This window comes from Apostichopus japonicus, chromosome 19 (assembly GCF_037975245.1).
Source record: "Apostichopus japonicus isolate 1M-3 chromosome 19, ASM3797524v1, whole genome shotgun sequence".
Taxonomy (NCBI): Eukaryota; Metazoa; Echinodermata; class Holothuroidea; order Aspidochirotida; family Stichopodidae; genus Apostichopus; species Apostichopus japonicus.
The window spans coordinates 12,031,203-12,050,580 of NC_092579.1; the positions used below are offsets into that span (position 1 = coordinate 12,031,203).

Consider the following 19,378-nt stretch of genomic DNA (forward strand, 5'->3'; position numbering starts at 1 on the left):
ATAGACAGCATTTTCTCCATTAATATATCTTAGTAAACAGCCTGAAATTCACCGCACCCGCGTTATGGGTTACAGGATCTTCAATGACGTCATCACGTACGTGTTGAGTCAGTTGGAAGTGCTATATGGTGTTATATTATTAATAGCTTATATCTTAATAAACAGCCTGAAATTCACCGCACCCGCGTGTGACCCTGAGATCGTTGAATATAAAGTTGTAAGACGGTTAAAAGGTTAGGTTAGCAAAGTGCTAAAAAAAGAAAAGGTAAAACAAAAGATATTAAATGAAAATATTTAAGAGAAATAAGAATAAAAAATAAGTAACGGTAAGATCAACATTAAAATGAAATTAAGATTACAATAAAGAATATGAATTACATATCAAAAACAATTTTAATGATACATATAAAAGATCATACAGGTTGTGTTTTTGTTCTTACATTAGCGTATAATTGAGTCTCACAGAAATTTGGTAGTGTTTCAAAAGTAGAAAGCATCCCTGACGGGACTCGAACCCGCAACCTTTGAATTTACTTCTGGATTAGAAGTCCAATGCGCTATCCGATTGCGCCACAGGGACCTTAGCGGTATTTGGAGAAGCATGACACAAGATCATAAAAGTTAGAAAAACTGATGTCTCCAGCAAATACGTTTCACGCTTTTCAAACACTATACGCAGTCAACGTGTTTACGGTACACAAAGGATGTTAATTACAATGGAACCGCGTAGTGTCGTCCAAATGACTTTCTTTCATCGAATTAACTCTGAAGTCATCACGTATTAGATGAGTCTGTTGGGAGTGCTTTATGGTTATATATTTGAACCCCTATATTGTTCAATGGTCCTATATATAGGAGAGAAGGGGAGGAGGAGGTTGGAGGGGGGGGGGTGGTGTCAAAAGCTTCAGTACTTTGCGTATACTATGTGAGCACCACACTATTTATGTAGAAGGCAACATGGGTCCAAAGAATGTTACCACAAAGCTCCTCCACGCTTGTATGTTAGATGGCAGATATATTACGTAATAATACAACGATGTATGTAAGTCAATGAGAAAATTATTCATATTCATATACAACTGAGTATAATGATAACTTGTTCTTGATAATTACCAGGACTCTAAAAACTACCACGATGTTAAAAAATGAATGGCAAGGTTTGAATTTCAAAAATGTAAGTAAATTGTACAGGGTTCTCGGGCGGATCCAGGATTTAAAAAATGTGACCCTGAGATCGTTGAATATAAAATTGTAAGGGTAAAAGACTAGGTTAGCAAAGTGCTAAATGAAAAAAAATGTAAAATAAAAGAAATTAAATGAAAATATTTAAGAGAAATAAGAATATAAAACATGTAACGGTAAAATCAACCATAAAATTAAATTAAGATTACAATAAAAATATGAATTACATACCAAAAGCAATTTTAATGATACATATAAAAGATCATACAGGTTGTGTTTTTGTTCTTACATTAGCGTACAATTGGGTCTCACAGGAATTTGGTAGTGTTTCAAAAATAGAAAGCATCCCTGACGGGACTCGAACCCGCAACCTTTGAATTTACTTCTGGACTAGAAGTCCAATGCGCTATCCGATTGCGCCACAGGGACCTTAGCGGTATTTGGAGAAGCATGACACAAGATCATTAAAGTTAGAAAAAATGATATCTCCAGCAAATACGTTTCACGCTTTTCAAACACTATTCGCAGTCAACGTGTTTACGGTACACGAAGGATGTAATGACAATGGAACGGCAGTGTCGTCCAAATGACCTTTTTTTCATCGAAATAACTTTACCTAGTGCGTAAATATTATAGATCTAATCGATTGTACAAAGTATCGTTGCTTAAACACCGGAAGGGCAATGTAAACAAAGTGGCTATTCTTACGACTAGTTGTAATAATAATGACCTTTTGCGCATGCGCAGTTGCTATTTTTACGACTAGGAGTACTATTTTTACAACCAGGAGTAACAATAATTTCCGGTTAGGGTTAGGTTCAGGGTTAGGGTTGGATTGAGGGTTAGAGTTAGGGTTACCCCTACTACATGCGCAGTTGCTTTATTTACTTTGAATTCGCCGATGTCGTAAGAATAGTTTATAAATAATTGTTACAACTAGTCGTAAGAATAGCCATGGCCCAATGTAAATCATTTTAAATTCAGCCTTATTTCACCATGTAGAATTTTACATCGCATTGTCAAATTCAGAAAAGTCACTTTGGTAGTATTACAGAAATGGCTAATACTTAGTAAAATCACGCACCTAATATTTCTGTGTGTCAGACCGAAGAAGAGAGGGCGACAAACAGATTTATGAAATAAGTGTTATTCAGGTTATGAGTGATATATTTGTTAGATTCACCCTGCTATGAAATTCCTTCCATTGATTCATGTTCCAAGGGAACAGCTTACTGACGTCGGCTTAAAACATGAAATTATTGTAGTTCTTACGCCATATCGCCTGATAATATACCAAATTCTGAATAGATATTCGCTTCAAGCTTCTTCGGACGAAGGTCTTAAGGTTAAGGGTTTCATTTCCTCACAGACAAGATGGTAAGCGGGTTTTGCAGTGCCTAGCAACAGACGCCGTTGTTAAATTCTAGCCAGGCTTAAAGTAAACGTTAGGCCAACACAAGTTAAGTTAGGCCTAGCCTTGGGGCCTTGGCATATTGTTATGATTGATTGTCGGTAAATTCGCGATAGTGATGGTTGTCTTATTGTTCCTTTCAAAGATAGCGGTAATGACGATCTCACTGATTCGCAAAATGCATAGGCTAGTTCTATTCTTCAATTTTTTGGCTTCATCGATTATACGAGAATTGTAAGCTCAGGTTGAAGTTTTGAAGCTCAGGTTGAAGCTCAGGTGTTGAAGCTCAGGTTGAAGAAATTGTCAAACTGCTCGACGCAAAGAAAAAGCTCTCTAACTTCGCACATTCGCAAAGTGTTAAATAAGTTACCAAAATGTCTTAAATGCGAAATTGATGTTCCGTTGTTTCAGTCTACCAAGTTTGAGTTTGAAAGTTCTGTAAAAGCTCATGTAGATAAACTAAGTTAAAGTTGGTTAAAACTTCACTTATCAAAACAGCAACTACAGTGTCCATCAGTGCAGCATGTAGGCTATAACACTGTAGAGCCTGAGATGAAATAGGACTCCACACATTGGATGTTTGTGTCTATCAGATCTATATTTTGAACCAACCGTCGTGCATCAAAACAAAAAATAATAATATGTATTCCAGAGCACTTTACGCACTAAATACATTCCAAGTTAGGCCTACCATTGTGACGACATAATAATGGTTGCTGCAACATAGAACCCAAAATTTGGGGACACAAGAGTAACCTTAAACCAGCCTACCATCTCATCTCACTGCCCTAGGCTAGGCCTATATAGGCTAGCAATAGGTTTATATATAGAAGAACTTCCAGTATAACAATGTATTACTCCACCGATTTGACTTTTATGGAGGCATGGTCGCATCAAACAAACTTAGCCTAGCCTATGCTCTATCATCACTGTGAGTGCAACTTTATACCTCCACACTAGCCTAGCATGGAGGCTCAGTCAGTGGACTTAGTTAGGCCTAAACATTCTTCATAGACATCATTAAATCATAATTGTCATTTGACTGGCAACTGCCCTCCACCCAACAGCTGAAGATCAGTAAACTTAAGCATGTTTAAGAGGCACAGTGGATTTTGTCATTGTTATGAAAACTCCCACACAACATTGCATCAGTCACAAATAAAAGCAGATGTACTTTGTTTGCTTTAACTGAACCTTCTCATTTTGCAAAAGGTTTATTCCAACAGTGCTACATTAGCCTATTTCATATTTTTGTAATAATATTGTTTCTAGTTTAAAATTGCAAATGGAATGATTTAATAATAACTCAACCTTGAAACAATCTCTGTTGAACCTTCCACTTGTCTAGTGATTATTCTTCTTAACCCTAAATGCAACCATAAGCTCAGCTGGTGTTGTGTCTTTTGTTGAAGTTTTTGTAGTATTCAGAAGAATTATGGTTTATGACATGAAGTTATGTTTCATATTAATACCTTCAAATGCATATAATCCAAACAATAGCAAAAATAGCAAAATTTTATCCATCTTTATACTATATCTTTTGTTAAATCTCCTCTAAGATGCTCTCAAGGCAAAAGCCTGCCACAGGGCCAGGCTCAAGCACCCCAGCACAGGAGGCTAAAAAGAAGAAACAAATGCCCAAGCTAGAAGACTTTCTGGACAGCAGAGATTACACAGGGGCAATTGTATTAAGTGAGGTAAGGATTTTTTTCTATGCAGTAAGAAGATCTCTTTTTGTAAGAAGAAAAGAAGGATTTCAGTTTTAACACTTTATCATAACTATGCAGTGTAACTTGACAATATTTTTCAGATTGGAACCTCGAATCCAAGTAAAGGACGTATTAATACTTTAGAACTTTTCATGCATAGAACGAAATCACTTTTCAAAGTGTATTTTGGTATTAGCAGTTTCAAACTGTCTGTCTACCTGTCTGTATGTGTAATTGTCCCTTCTGTTACTGTAACTTGCAGTTCAGCCTCTGAAGAAGATCCTGCTAGGATCAAATCATCAGGCCCTCTTACTTTTACACATTCTCTTACAGGGGCTCTTTAGTGGATAAGCAGTTTGCTGACAGTTTTGTTTTATTTTGATATTAATTTTAATTTCAAACTTGCAAGTTATTGAATCTATTTTGGAAACCATTATAGCCTGTTTGTTTAGCCAATGTACTATGGTACATTTCATTCACATGAATCATGATATATTGTTGCATTTTCTACAAACGAGTTTTGGTGCGCGGTCGTCAGCTATTAAAAATGATTGGTTTGTTTCAATTGTGTGTGATATTCTTGCTTCCATCGTTCAATGGCATGAACGGAAATTTGATTCAGTCAACACATTTGTGCTTTTAAAACCCTTGAGTGAAATTTATTATTAAACATGACATTGACATAACAACTGTAGCAACACCCCCCCCCCCCCTCCAAATCCCACTTCATGAAACAAGAATATGGATGCCATTTGGGCTTGTGGCCTCTGCATTCATGAGGGCAATTCCACATAAGATGTCTAAGCTGAAACGGTATTTACTCCATTTAAACTCCATGTAAGCTAAAACTGTATATTCTGCATTTGATGGAGGTGAACGTTCATGTCAGTTACGATGAAGCAGAGGAAGAAAGGATTACGGCCTTCACTGTACAATACTTGTTGTTGTGTGTGGGTTAAGGGTATTAAAGTAGAAAACTTTAGAATGCCTGAATATTCTCTGCCACTGTAATTCTTTTAGTACCAACGGAATAAAACCTACCCTTCACTTGATACCCCACACAGCTCCTCAACCTCTGCATGTGTTTATTAATTCTTAATTTAATTGCAGTTCACCAGGAACAGTGGTAAAGGGAGTGAGGAGACCGACATGTGGGTTGCCTACTGTGCATTTCATCTGGGAGATCATAAACAAGCCATGGAGGAGTACGAGAAGATGACCAAGAGAGATAACTTCAACCCAGAGGTTTGGCTGAATCTCGCCTGCTGTTACTTCTTTCTTGGCATGTACAAGGAAGCTGATGAATCTGCTAGGAAAGGTAAAGATGGTGAAATCTCCTATTAGATATTGCAACAGAATGATGTAAAAAAATTGTATGACTTAAAAAGTGATTGTGAAATTGTCGGTGACATTGACAAAATACTATACTGACTTGACTTTGAAGAAGTTACATGAATCCACTACTGTGCAGGAAGCACGGGGAAGTCCTTTAATTCTTGCACCGACAATCAATGACAAATCATTACAAATGGCAAATCAAAAATTGTGTTTTCAAACTGTACACCGCATGATTTGCACAATTGACGATTGTACTTGTCTTTATTTTGATGTGATCTGAAAGAATGCTTCACATGCAGCCCTTAGCTGCTATCTTTCACTCATATTTTTTGTTTAACTTTTTCTCCTCAAAATAGATTTCTTTCGACCACAGACATTTCTGTAACAACAGATCTCTGTGAACTTATTTGTTTGCATCCTATTTCCAGAACATCTTCTTTTATCTTCTACTTTCAGCACCCAAGACAGATCTGCAGAATAGGCTTTTGTTTCATTTGTCTCAAAAGGTAAGCCTCGTACCAAGCGATTGTGAATTAGATGGCAGGTCTCCGACATTATGCCAAAAAATTGGACAATTTTGAAAATAAGGCACTAGTTGGTGTTGTGGCTTCCTCTTCTTCTCCTGTGTCCCTTATATGTCATAGTGCATTGTTTTTAGGGTTTCGAAGTAGAAATGTTTCAAAACTACATTTTTTTTTACTTAAGTTATTTTTTTTCTCCCCCTGCGTCAGTTTAATGACGAGAAGCGATTGATGTCTTATCACCAAAACCTTCAAGATATGATCCCAGACCAGCTGAGCTTGGCATCTATACATTACCTTAGAAGTCACTACCAGGAAGCCATCGATATCTACAAGAGGATATTATTGGATAACAGGTTAGTTTGCGGTGTTCATAGTGCTATGGGTAGGGAAGGAGGGGGAGGGGAGAAGGAGGGGGGAGGGGAGTGATATATTGGGTCCATACTCATACTGGTATTCTAGCGTAGCTGCCTATAATCATAACCACCCTCATTCACTGTTACTTGTACTCTTTCTTGGAGCATATGTTGATCTACTGTACTCATCAAGACAAAGTGCTCCTACCTGCACTGAGTGCCCTGTACCATTACTTCCTTAAGTGAGGGCATGTCGGTCTATGCTAGTATTCATGCATACGTATTTAGTATTAATGCATACAATACATATAATACATATATACATACTAGTATTCATATATGTATTTAGTATTAATGGTGTTGTTCCTTACTCCCCTTAAGTGAGGGCATGTCGGTTTATACTAGTATTCATATTACTTAGTATTAATGCATACAATACATACATAAATACATACAATATATACACACATACTAGTATTCATATATGTATTTAGTATTAATGGTGTTGTTCCTTACTCCCCTTAAGTGAGGGCATGTCGGTTTATACTAGTATTCATATTACTTAGTATTAATGCATACAATACATACATAAATACATACAATATATACACACATACTAGTATTCATATATGTATTTAGTAATAATGCTGCTGTTACTTACTCCCTTAAGTGAGGGCATTTCTGTTTGTACTAGTATTCATATATGTATTTAGTATTAATGCTGCCTTAAGTGAGGGCATGTCGATTTGTACTGTTAACCATATATGTATTTAGTATTAATGCTGTTGTTTTCATGCTGAGTATTCGTGCTGTTGGTCTTACAAACTTGATGGACAGTATTGGGTGAAAAATGTTGATGTCAGTGAGGTTGCTTTATGGCTGATGATGTGAAGGTGGGGGGGGGGGGTGGGGGAGCTTCAAAGGTGGTCATAAGTTTGCATCTCATGTGAACAGAAGGGTGGTGTTGCCTTACACCTAGACCTACCTTTCAAAATGGTGAGCATGATGGCAGTGAAACTCAGCAGAACAGCCAGAATACGTCTGGAGACATTATCCAGAAGGGTGCGCCAAACCTTTAGTATGTGGATAATAACATGGAATGGTTGTTTTCTTCTATCACTGTTTTCAGAGATTATCTGGCTCTCAATGTCTACGTGGCTCTCTGTTATTATAAGCTGGACTATTACGATGTCTCTCAGGAGGTTCTAGCCGTCTACTTACAGCATTTCCCAGACAGTGCCATTGCTCTGAATCTCAAAGCCTGTAATCACTTTAGACTCTACAATGGCAAAGCTGCAGAGGTAAGGTTTTCTGTATGCATTCGCAATGTTCATTAACCTGTACCCCCGCAGAGTATGTCATTGACTCAATTAACAAGGGAGGGTCCACCATAACTCCCCATTGTTACGTGACCGTTCTCAGACTTAATGTGGAGAACAGATCACGTGACATAAAAAGGAGAACACGAGGATGAAAGTAAGTTTAAAGCATTTAATAAGCTATTTACATGGCAGAACAAAGTATAAATATGAACATAATACATAACTATAGATTCTTAATTCAATTAACGTCTTTCTGGACTTGGAGAACCGGGGGGGGGGAGAGTTTCTGCTTATTTCTTGAGTTACCTTATAGTGCTAGGCGGATAGTGTCCAGGTTTGCTTTAGAAGTAGTTCGGCTGGATGTAGATAAAGTTCAGATAGAGCGACGCGAATCCATTAGAGTGAGTAGGTCAGAGTTCCGACAAAAGTATAGAGTTAAATATATACTGTGTTTAAAATGGGCACAGTAATCAATGCCAAGGAACCATCAGAGGTGTGGCAACCTCTGAACGGAAAGAACGGAGAAAACGGAGAGGGCGCTCAATCGGGCGTCTGTGGCTTTTATCCCCGGAGTGTAAAGGAATGTTCCAGTAAGTTATGAATATTCATGAAGTCCGCAGAGACACTTTGTTGGCGAGTTCCAGTTATGTAGAATGCGTGAGCGCATCTGGGATCGTAACAATCGGAAGACTCGGAGACTTGAATGGTAGCTTATATTACGAAATAGGATAGATGAAATAAGTGGGTTACATAAAACCATCACCACAATGTCTCCTCTTCCCATTTTGCTCAATCACAGCCCATGTGTCTGCCCCTGGCTCCCAGAACTGTAGGGAGTCATAATATGACAAGATTAAATCGAATCATTGCCCAGTGATTTCATGACTCCATTTGTGTTGTTGACTGTACTGTAGAGTCACTTGTGTTATCTATACGGGGGTTGGGGGGGGGGGGTTTGACAAACTTGTTCAAGTTGCTTCACTTTAGAAATGTATTAACTTCGGTTCAAGACTCGTTATAAGTTACAACATTCAGGATCCTAAGAGACACACAAAAGTGAACTAGCCAAGCAGCTCACAAGGGTATCCAAAAACAATCTAAAATTCTTCTGAATCTTTCTCAACAGGCTGAGCTAAAGAATCTTCAAGATTTAGCATCGCCGTCCTTTACGTTTGCACAAGACTTGATCAAGCATAATTTGGTGAGTATCACTGTCTTTGTCATATCAATAATATTTAGTTTTAATATATATTAATATTTATTGTTCTTGGTTTGTACTCAAGTTGGGTGTAAAAGCAGTACTTTTACTTCCTTCCCCTCTTCACAGCGACAAATTTTCTTGTAGTGAATCCCTCTTCTCGATACAAGTTTTTAGACATATATACGTGGCATCCCACCTGAATACTCAGATCAGTATCTAGTTGTACATTGTTACATCGAAACTTGCAAATGACATTAACGTCGGTGACAATACTTGTTATTTTCACCAACCATAAAGATATCAGAAATATGAGAAATGAGTGGTATGCCAGCTATAGCATCATACATTGACAAAATGGCAGTTTTGTCTCCAGGCATGAACTTTAGAACCATCATATGTATCTCAAATGGAAGGACGTTTCTGTTTTAGCTGTATAGGAGAATTGATCGTATTATCGATTATTGATTTATGGACATTTTAATTTATAAATTTTACAATTCTTGAGATATTAAATTATTGTAAGTCAATAAACTAACAGCATATTTCCTCCCCATATCATACACAGTACTTTTGTGATAATACAATATGTGTTGCCAAGACAACTGCTTTAATTTTTTTTGTTTTTGTGTTTTTTATCTTTCCTTCTGCTCAGGTCGTTTTCAAGGGTGGAGAGGGAGCCCTTCAGGTACTACCTCCTCTAATCGATGTCATTCCTGAGGCTCGTCTTAACCTGGTCATCTATTACCTAAAGCAAGGTCAATAAAAACATTCTATTTATAGCTCCACAGGGAGAGGGGAGAATTCTTTGATTGCTGTTCATTTTTTCCACAAAATATTGCTTGTTTTTGCTTTTGGTTTAGTTTATCTTATAACTTTCTAAACAGTTTGTGTATAATGTTGATCTCATGTGGAACAAGAAGAAAAATGACAAACCAACTCAAATTGAGCTGGTATCCTTTGTAACAAATTGTATTTTGCCTTTGATTCGTTAATGACAACAACAAACATTCCCAAGAGGAGCATTGGTCAATGTTATGGTTGAGCTGTGTTGAATTTCTCATATTTTGTTTAATTCCTTTTTGACCCTTTTTCACTTTTTTTGCGGTGTCTGTAGATGATGTTAACGAAGCATATAACTTAATCAAAGACTTGGAACCCACGACACCGCAGGAGTACATCCTTAAAGGTGTGGTGAATGCTGCCCTCGGCCAGGAACAGGGTTCGGTATGTCAGTTGTGCATTTATCATCACTCAATAATACATGATAGTGTGTAGTTCACCTACCATTGGGGGGGGGGGGGGACGGCCACTAATGGCGTAGGTGTGACACTTCTAAACAGTAGAATACACCAGTCTCCCAATGTTAGTTGATTGATGAAAATCATTATTAACTCAGCTCACATCTCTGTTGACTAACTTGTAATAGACTTCAGAAAGTCCTGTGAACTACACGTCCTTCTGCCAACGGAACTATCCAGTCATATCATGTTGAAACGGTGAAATGACAAGTTAAAGACAAGCTTCTACAGGTCTTAGAAGAGCGTTGATCAGTCCGAAGTGAAACCCCTAGAGGAAGTGAAAAATAGTCTTAAGTAGATTTTAACAGATTGTTAGGTTTTGAACTGGAAATGCCAAAGTTAATAAAGAGTTTAGACTGACTGGGAAACGTCAACTTAAAGATAAATTGATACATACAAATATTGTTAAATCTTTCTCTTTTATTTTGTTCCTTTTTATACTTTGAGCATATTCTCTTGCTTACAACTTTGAATACTTTTATATAAAGAATTGCTATTTTAGTCTCAAATAAATGCTTTTGTTTTGAAACTTATTCTTTTGGTATCGGAACTTTGGAACTACATTACTTGAATAGCTCCATCACATTAATTTAAATGGAATAATGGCAATCTTGTGTGCACAAACTCTTTGACATTTCACTTCATCTTTAAAATGACGCTCATATAAATATAGAGTTAAGAAGCTTTACCCGTTCTAAGTACTTTTAGCAGCAATGTTACTTCTTGCGTAGTTTAAGTACTAAACTCAATATAACTTTTTTCTTTTTTTTCTCTCTCACAGAGGGAACACTTGAAAATAGCTCAGCAATATTTTCAGCTTGTGGGTGGATCTGCAAGTGAATGTGGTGAGATTTTTTTTATTCATTTAGAATTTAGATTCATACAGAATGATGACAAACACTCTCCTTCGATAAAGGTGATAAGAATAATGCATGTAAACTCGCTTGGAGATATATATTTGTGAGAGGGAGTAAACAAATCTTGTAGACTATCAAAAGCATGTGGAAGTAAAGTGTTCAAAATAGTGTGTAAGTGACCCTTACGTATCATCAGCCCAATCTTTTATCGAAATAAGGATCCTGTTTATGGCATTTTTTATCTCAATACATTACATGTATAGAGATATTGTAATGGTAAGTGGGACTCTCTTTTCTCTTAAAAAATTTTCAGCGTCTTCATACAAAGCTATTTTTCTCTGGAATTTCCAGAGCAAGAAAATATCATATAGACCAACAAAAGTTACTATTTTTTATTCAAGAATTTTATCTCATTCTATGACTTTTTGACCGATTTATGTCCAAATCGGGCCAAATCGGACTGGAAAACGATTGAAACAGAGTGTTTTTGCACACGCTCCGAAACTTGTTTGTAGGGAACTTTTGCCCACGTTTTCCTGCTTATTTGTTAATTATTATTCGATGTCTATGGTTTATAATGGGCACGTGACATATTACTTTTCAGCGATTGGTTTGTTATCTGCAGTTCTATGTTTTATGAAAGAGAATAGAATAAGATTGTCTTTTAACAGTGGTATCGTCTAAGATAGGGTCCTATTTATTATATTTTTTATTAACATTTTAAACTTCCATTTGTTTTTACAGGTAGGTATGAATAAAAATTTTACTAGCGGTAAATGACATTTTATGGCTTTTATTTGCTTAATTTGATGTTTAAATGATTTTTCTTTCTTAAAACAACACTGAGCTGCCGCCCCTACTTTTATTAAAAAGGTCCGTTTTTGATGATTAAGCCCCGCCTCCAAGCATATTGGCTATGACTCATGGACAGCTACATGTTAGATATACGAAAATGGCTACACTCGCGACCAATTTTCTGTACTGTAGTTAGGTACGCAAGGTCTTGTGTATTGCATGCTAAATGCATATACGCATTGTGTACTTTTGAATTTTGCGTAGTGCTTTTAATTAATATTAGGCCTTCGTTTTTGTAACATACATTTAAGGATAGTACTGGGGTTCAGGTAGCTTTTCAGAGCAAGGGCCATGATAAGTTTGTTTGATTGCCCTTCATGTATTTTTGTATAATTACGTTTTCACATCGTTGTACTTCTGAAGGCTACTTAGGCCTAATGCATTTAAAAAATATATATAGGCATAGCCTAGGCCTATTACTATTATTAGGCTTTCAGTGATAGCCACATTAGCATTGTACTGGTGTTCAGACAGCTTTTCCTAGGAAGGACCAGGGTAAGTTTGTTTGATGGTTACGTATAAAAGAGGAGCCGCCCATAGCATCACAACTTTTATAACACTATAAAAATTGTATAAGGTTATGTTTTATTTCTAAGAATATAAATATGGTTATAAGAAGTATGTAGCTTTCTTTTGAACCTGTGATGTTTGACATAAAATGTACAAAGAATTAAAATAAAATAACAAAATGGAGAGGAACTGATGTGGCTATTAGGGGAGGAGGAGTCCACCCATCACTTTCAAAAAAAAAACTTGTAATCTTCTTTTACATTATTTTTTCCAAGTCATAAATCCATGAAATCTTCATGTCAGAAAAATTGAGATGGAAAAACGTGGGTTGTTTTGATACTTGGAAGTGGACACAGTTTTGATGGTAGTCACCACTACAGTCTACAGTAACGTACAGTAGGTCAATAGGCCTAGCTCTCAAGGCGGGCGTCAAGAATATGGTCGAGTTCGCCTCTTCTAATTTGGCCGTTGTCAATGACATCAAACTATATGACCAAAAAGTCCAACAGAGTCTGACCCAAGATGAAGGATACCACATAAAAAACAAGTTCTTAGGTATTCTATGACATTACTAAACCTTGCAACGTCGTTCTTTCGACAAACAGGCAATGAGCGCTAAAGGCAACACTAGCAGGATAAAGTGTAACCTGCAGAGACTATTTGTGGCAAAGTAGCTTAAATGCATGTTATATATATTTGTTGTACCATGATTGATATTGATAATTGTAGAGACAGAGCAAAGATTTGAAATTACGAATCAAAATTAAAAATTCCAGTATTGAGATACTGCGTCATTGATGCTCTTGTTTAATACTGTCTAGATCTTTAACGGGACGTTAAGCCCCAAACTGGTTTCTTCTGGCATCTGTTAAGCACTAGTCCTACCAGGATTGCTGGCTGTTTGCAGGATCTTTAACAAAAGTAAAGATTCTGTTACCATGGAAACATGATAGCAGACAATGGCTTTCAGACTGCTGCTTCTTGGATTCCCTCTATGATAAAATGTATTTTCATGTTCTTTAAATTCAAATTTATTTTCTCATCTGTACACAAAAGTCAGTACAGGGTGTTTGGAATACTAAATTACAGTACACTAGAAAGGACAACATAAAGGGGATTAATCAAGTGTAATGGCTGTGAGTAAAACATACAGGAAGAAAGAGAAAGATACACTTTTAAGAAAAACAAGGAAAATGTAGAACACAGGGATACATGAAAAACACTGTGAGAGCTTTGTGTCAAACTATTTACAAGATAAGATTTTCCTAATATTTTTGGGAACTCCTGATAGTATCAGCGCTCATTTTTATTCAATAACAATTTTTTATCAATAATTTGGTACTGCATGAGCAATGGTAGTATTTTTAAAACTTTTACTATTCTCTAAAAGTTTAGTTTAGTATCTATTGTTTTGGCCACGTAAACGATGTTATCGTCATTTCATTTCCATTTGAAAACAAGACCCAATTTATAGTTAATTGTTATTATGGTATTTGATCCCCTTCTTTTGACAGATACTATCCCTGGAAGGCAGTGTATGGCATCCTGTTTCTTCATCTTAAAGCAGTTTGAAGATGTTTTAATTTATCTTAATTCCATCAAGGTAGGTTTGGTTGTCATATTAATTCAACTTCTTCAGTCATATAGTTTATGTTAATTGCCAAAAAGGATTGTTTTAGAAAGGTTCAAACTTTTTATTTGATAAGGGTTGATTATAATATTAATAAAACAGTCAACTATAAGGTGTGAAAGACAGATGATGGTTTGAAAGTATGAAACATTAATGCTTAATTTTAATATGCTATAACAAATTACTTCTTGCTTACAACCCTGCGGTTATTTGTTGACTCCAGTAATCTTACCAGAAATTTTCAGAAAAAAAATTGTTGAGCCATGAGGTATACTTAAGTGAAGTTAGTACTAATATAATAGAGGAATATGTGTGTAATACATCTATTTCATCTGTTACAATTTGTATTAATTTTTGTTTTCTTTCTTTTTTCCCCTGTAGAGTTATTTTTACAATGATGATTCCTTCAACTTCAACTATGCCCAGGCTAAAGCGACAGCAGGAAACTTCAAGGAAGCTGAGGAGGTAAACTGTTTATAAAATTATAGAACAAACATAGAGGATGGTAGCGGCAATCTTCTTGACCTAACTGGTTTAAATTGATATTTTACAACTACATTGATTTTTATATACATGTGCTATTCTGGTCGGCTAAAAATTTCTTTTTTTGGTAACTTAAGTTTCTCTATTTTGTCTTCCCACTGCCTTGTTTAGATTTTGCTGTTAATTCAAAGAGAGAAACTTAAGGTTGACTACACCTACCTGAGCCTGATGGCTCGCTGCTGTAAGTAACGCAGAGATTTAATGTGTAACCAAGGAACTGTTGATTGTCTTAGAAGAAGAATAAGTGGGAAGGAAATGACTCCTCATTGGTGGTTTTCTTTTCTTTGTAGTCATGTGCAACATACAACAGTTAGAAGTATGGTCTAGATATGAAGGTTTGATGATTGCATGGCACCTTGGCATACTGAAAGTTATATTAACTTTTTCCATCCCTTCCAATTCCCCCTCCCCTCCCCCCCCAGGGTTGCATCCTTTGCTTGCAATAGACCCTCATACAAGTTTATATGGAAGAACCAGCCAATCTATTGTGGGACCAGGTTGTTCACCCCAATACCACTCAACGCCTTTTCAACTAACCTGCTTAGTAAAGATACAACATCCCTCCCCAGCCCCCTTTATAAATGTTTTCTGAGAACTATGCCATGGTTCTGTAAGCACTTTTGAAATGATTATTCACACCTTTCCCGCATACTTTGCGGACGATTGTTTTCTTGACAGTAATAATGAACCGTAAACCACGGTTGGCTTGGGAGGTTTACCTCAAGATGGAGACATCGGGGGAGTCTTTCAGTCTGTTACAACTGATAGCGAATGACTGCTATAAGGTAAATGCTTTATCAACATTTGACAGGTTTCTGGCTGCTGCACAGAGGTAGCTGACAGTCTGTGTTATTTCAAACAGGTTGATATCAGTAAAGAGAAACTAGAAGGGCTTACTTTAAAAAAAACAAAGCAAATTTTGACAAGAAAACTATTTCATATTTAATAGAAATTAACTTTGATTGCATGAATGGTCTTCGGCAGTCAAGCAAGATAAGAGGCTTATCTTGAAGATCTCCATCCCCTTCACAGAAACAGTATTGCTAGACTGCTAATTGCATTCAACCTAAGATGTAATTTTTCTTGGCCAACTACATATCATCGTTTGGGACACCTTCACAGGCACATGCAATAACTCTTTAAGCCATTGTTTCTGTCCTTTAACTTTTTGTACATGTACCAATACTGCTAGTCACAGTTTTAAATTTAGCTGTTATCGCTCAACCCTGTTTGAATATTCTTCTTCCTCCTTTCCAGATGGGACAGTTTTACTATGCTGCCAAGGCCTTTGATGTGTTAGAGAGGTTGGATCCTAATCCAGAATATTGGGAAGGCAAGAGAGGGGCCTGTGTTGGAGTCTTTCAGCAAATCATAGCAGGTCATGAACCAAGGTCAGAACAGAATTTTTTTTGTATTATTTGTTACATTTGAAGCAGGTAGTTGTTTTTGCAAGCTTATGTATGTTTACGAATCTATCAAAGCGAATACAAAGAACGGACGACAATGCTAGAATTAGACTATGGACTCACTGCAACTTTGGTCTCCAGAGGGAGGGACTGGGCCTTTCTCTTTGACCTTTCTAATTATGTTTGACACTAAGGGAACTGATATACCCTAAGGCTCTTCCATTTTCTTGGAATGGCTCATACGACCTCCAATTTCTTTCATTTTGTTTTTTGCTCTACATTTCGGCAGGGAGACACTAAGAGATATTCTACAGATCCTTCGGAACACAGGAAACCCGCAGGTCGAGTACATCATCAGGGTAATGAAGAAGTGGGCCAAGGACAACCGAGTACCCGTTTCATAGTACCTTTTACCAAACTGCCGGTAACCCTGATGATGGATTAACTTTTCTCGGCTCTAGATTGTAAACTATTTTCGAAAAGGGAAAGATTTTCATTTTCGTATTGTCTCTCAAGGAATAAGTCGTATTAGAGGGTCCCTTGGTTCTACTGCACTTGTTTAATATGGATATATATATATGTTGGAAATGAGTTGCTGAAAAGTGAGCGACGGATACCTAAGTGAGTACCAGAGTCATATCACAATCACTGGTAGGGTTTCATTTACCAGCAATTTTCTGAAATTATCCATTGCAAGATAAACTTGGCTGTTTTTTCATAAGTGGTTGTAGCAACACTTAAGCAATGTTTATAGTAGGTAAATGCTGACCTAGCATATATACCATAAGGCAGTGGTGGTGATAACATTGGCTCAGTCATTTAGGTCTGTCATGAAGCAAACTTGAAAACAGGATGGTATTTGAATCCAACCTGGTTTGGTAGAAACGTTGTCTGAAATGTTGAAAATCCTTTGGAATTTTCTTTGTCTCTTCAAGTAACCAGCCTCCTCTATGTTAGTCCATTCACTAATTTTACTCATCTATGCAACCTAAGTGAGACAAACATCCTATAAATTAACAATACAATGCTAGATATCACATCTAGTCTGTTCTGTGTGTACACACCCGTTACCACCAGGTCCCACATTAACATCCTCAAAGACCCCTCAGCATCCCACAAAAAAAAACTGCAGATTTCCATAGGATACAGTGCAAAGTCTAACAAAGATACAGGAGTTTCAAACATATTCCGCTAATCTATGAACTGAGCACCAAGATTGTATTATATCTAAGGATTGTGTATCACTCCAGATTTATTTCTGGCCACTACTACTCAGTCCTCTGTTTTTCCTTTACCATTCTCTCTCCACCTCTCTCTCTCTCATATACTATTGGCGTTTTTTTTATGGGACATCATCAGCTTTATTAATGAGTCCGGATGCATTTTAAGAAAGCCAATCAAATCAATCACACATCACTAGAAACCACACTGACCAGTGACTGCCATTCCCATGCTTGACCCCCCTGATATCCCCTCCCTCCCTCCCCATGCATAACTGGTGAAGTAAACCTTTTCTACAAAGTCAAATTTTCATTTAAATATATACTTTTTAATAAACTTAACAAATTAAATAGAAAATCCTAAATCTACACACTGGATCACCTTGAAGGAGTTTTTTTTTATGTTTTTTTTTTTTAAAGTTTGTTTCTGAATTGTGGATATACCAAGAAGCAAATATATATTTTATTTCTAGCATACCTATTTAATGTTATTTTGAGTTTGTGTTTGCGAAGAAATGGTCTCCTTTAAAGGTTGTCAAAACCAGATGGTTTTCGGAACCTGATATTACTGAACTGGCAAGTTAAGACCGTACTTACTTAAAGTCACACATGAAGGTTAACAAATATTTTTGTTTTTATATTTATGCCTAGTATGTGACAATTGATTTGACTAAGGTGTACTATGTGCTTCCTGTGAACCACGTTGATGTATTTTAAAGAAGATATATCAGAGAATAGCACGACAATATCTTGCTCAGCTTATTCTCTTGTTAATGTGTCCGACCTAGCCTGTACATAAATGGAATAGTACCATTAAATTGTATACATTTATAATATTGTTGTAGAAAATAAAAAAGAAGTAACATTTTATGAAAACAAATCTGTTATTTTCATTGTCTCTTCTCTTGTGTCTCTTCTCTTGCCTTTATTTGAATAAAACAACATATGTGTTATTATGCAGTATCCGATTCCTAGACACCTATACCTGACTCTATGTCAACCATTACCAGTAACATGCATGTAGGGACGATATTGCTCCGCCGACTTGAAATTTTAAAGAAACGCCACACTTTGCAACTTTTACCGTATTATTTATAGTGTTAGTATTCTGGTGAAAATTAAACAGCACAGACAAGCAACATCATGTCCAAAGATATGTTCGTGATATGAAGTTATTTGTCGAAATGATTTTGTCTTCATTAATCTATTTTCAAGATGATATGTCCAATGATGTGCAAGCGATCTCTAGTACAAAAACCAAGTGTACCCCTGACGGGTCTCGGAACCCGCAACCTTTGAATTTGAAGTCAATTGATGTGTAAGCGATCTCTAGTACAAAAACCAAGTGTACCCCTGACGGGTCTCGGAACCCGCAACCTTTGAATTTGAAGTCAATTGATGTGTAAGCGATCTCTAGTACAAAAACCAAGTGTACCCCTGACGGGTCTCGGAACCCGCAACCTTTGAATTTGAAGTCAATTGATGTGTAAGCGATCTCTAGTACAAAAACCAAGTGTACCCCTGACGGGTCTCGGAACCCGCAACCTTTGAATTTGAAGTCAATTGATGTGTAAGCGATCTCTAGTACAAAAACCAAGTGTACCCCTGACGGGTCTCGGAACCCGCAACCTTTGAATTTGAAGTCAATTGATGTGTAAGCGATCTCTAGTACAAAAACCAAGTGTACCCCTGACGGGTCTCGGAACCCGCAACCTTTGAATTAGAAGTCCATTGATGGGCAAGCGATCTCTAGTACAAAAACCAAGTGTACCCCTGACGGGTCTCGGAACACGCAACCTTTGAATTAGAAGTCCAATGATGTGCAAGCGATCTCTAGTACAAAACCAAGTGTACCCCTGACGGGTCTCGGAACCCGCAACCTTTGAATTAGAAGTCCATTGATGTGCAAGCGATCTCTAGTACAAAAACCAAGTGTACCCCTGACGGGTCTCGGAACCCGCAACCTTTGAATTAGAAGTCCAATGATGTGCAAGCGATCCCTAGTACAAAACCAAGTGT

At 36.9% G+C, this 19,378-nt stretch overlaps 1 protein-coding gene and 2 non-coding genes across 3 annotated transcripts; 1 reads left to right on the forward strand and 2 right to left on the reverse strand.

Annotated features, from left to right (window-relative positions):
• Positions 1-494: 494 nt before the first annotated feature.
• Positions 495-580, reverse strand: Trnar-ucu (transfer RNA arginine (anticodon UCU)). The gene is given in 2 exon segments: positions 495-530; positions 543-580. It is a non-coding gene; the product is annotated as a tRNA-Arg (tRNA).
• A 945-nt stretch (positions 581-1,525) lies between these two features.
• On the reverse strand, positions 1,526-1,611 carry Trnar-ucu (transfer RNA arginine (anticodon UCU)). Its single transcript is given in 2 exon segments — positions 1,526-1,561; positions 1,574-1,611. It is a non-coding gene; the product is annotated as a tRNA-Arg (tRNA).
• Positions 1,612-2,359: 748 nt separating this feature from the next.
• Positions 2,360-18,239, forward strand: LOC139960235 (intraflagellar transport protein 56-like). Its single transcript, XM_071958428.1, has 16 exons — positions 2,360-2,559; positions 4,153-4,290; positions 5,413-5,620; positions 6,097-6,146; positions 6,372-6,517; positions 7,647-7,818; positions 8,966-9,040; positions 9,693-9,795; positions 10,155-10,264; positions 11,120-11,183; positions 14,075-14,163; positions 14,572-14,655; positions 14,845-14,914; positions 15,412-15,518; positions 15,991-16,124; positions 16,429-18,239. The coding sequence occupies exons 1-16, from the start codon at positions 2,557-2,559 to the stop codon at positions 16,541-16,543; spliced, it is 1,668 nt and encodes a 555-aa protein (XP_071814529.1). The 5' UTR covers positions 2,360-2,556; the 3' UTR covers positions 16,544-18,239.
• Positions 18,240-19,378: the final 1,139 nt, after the last annotated feature.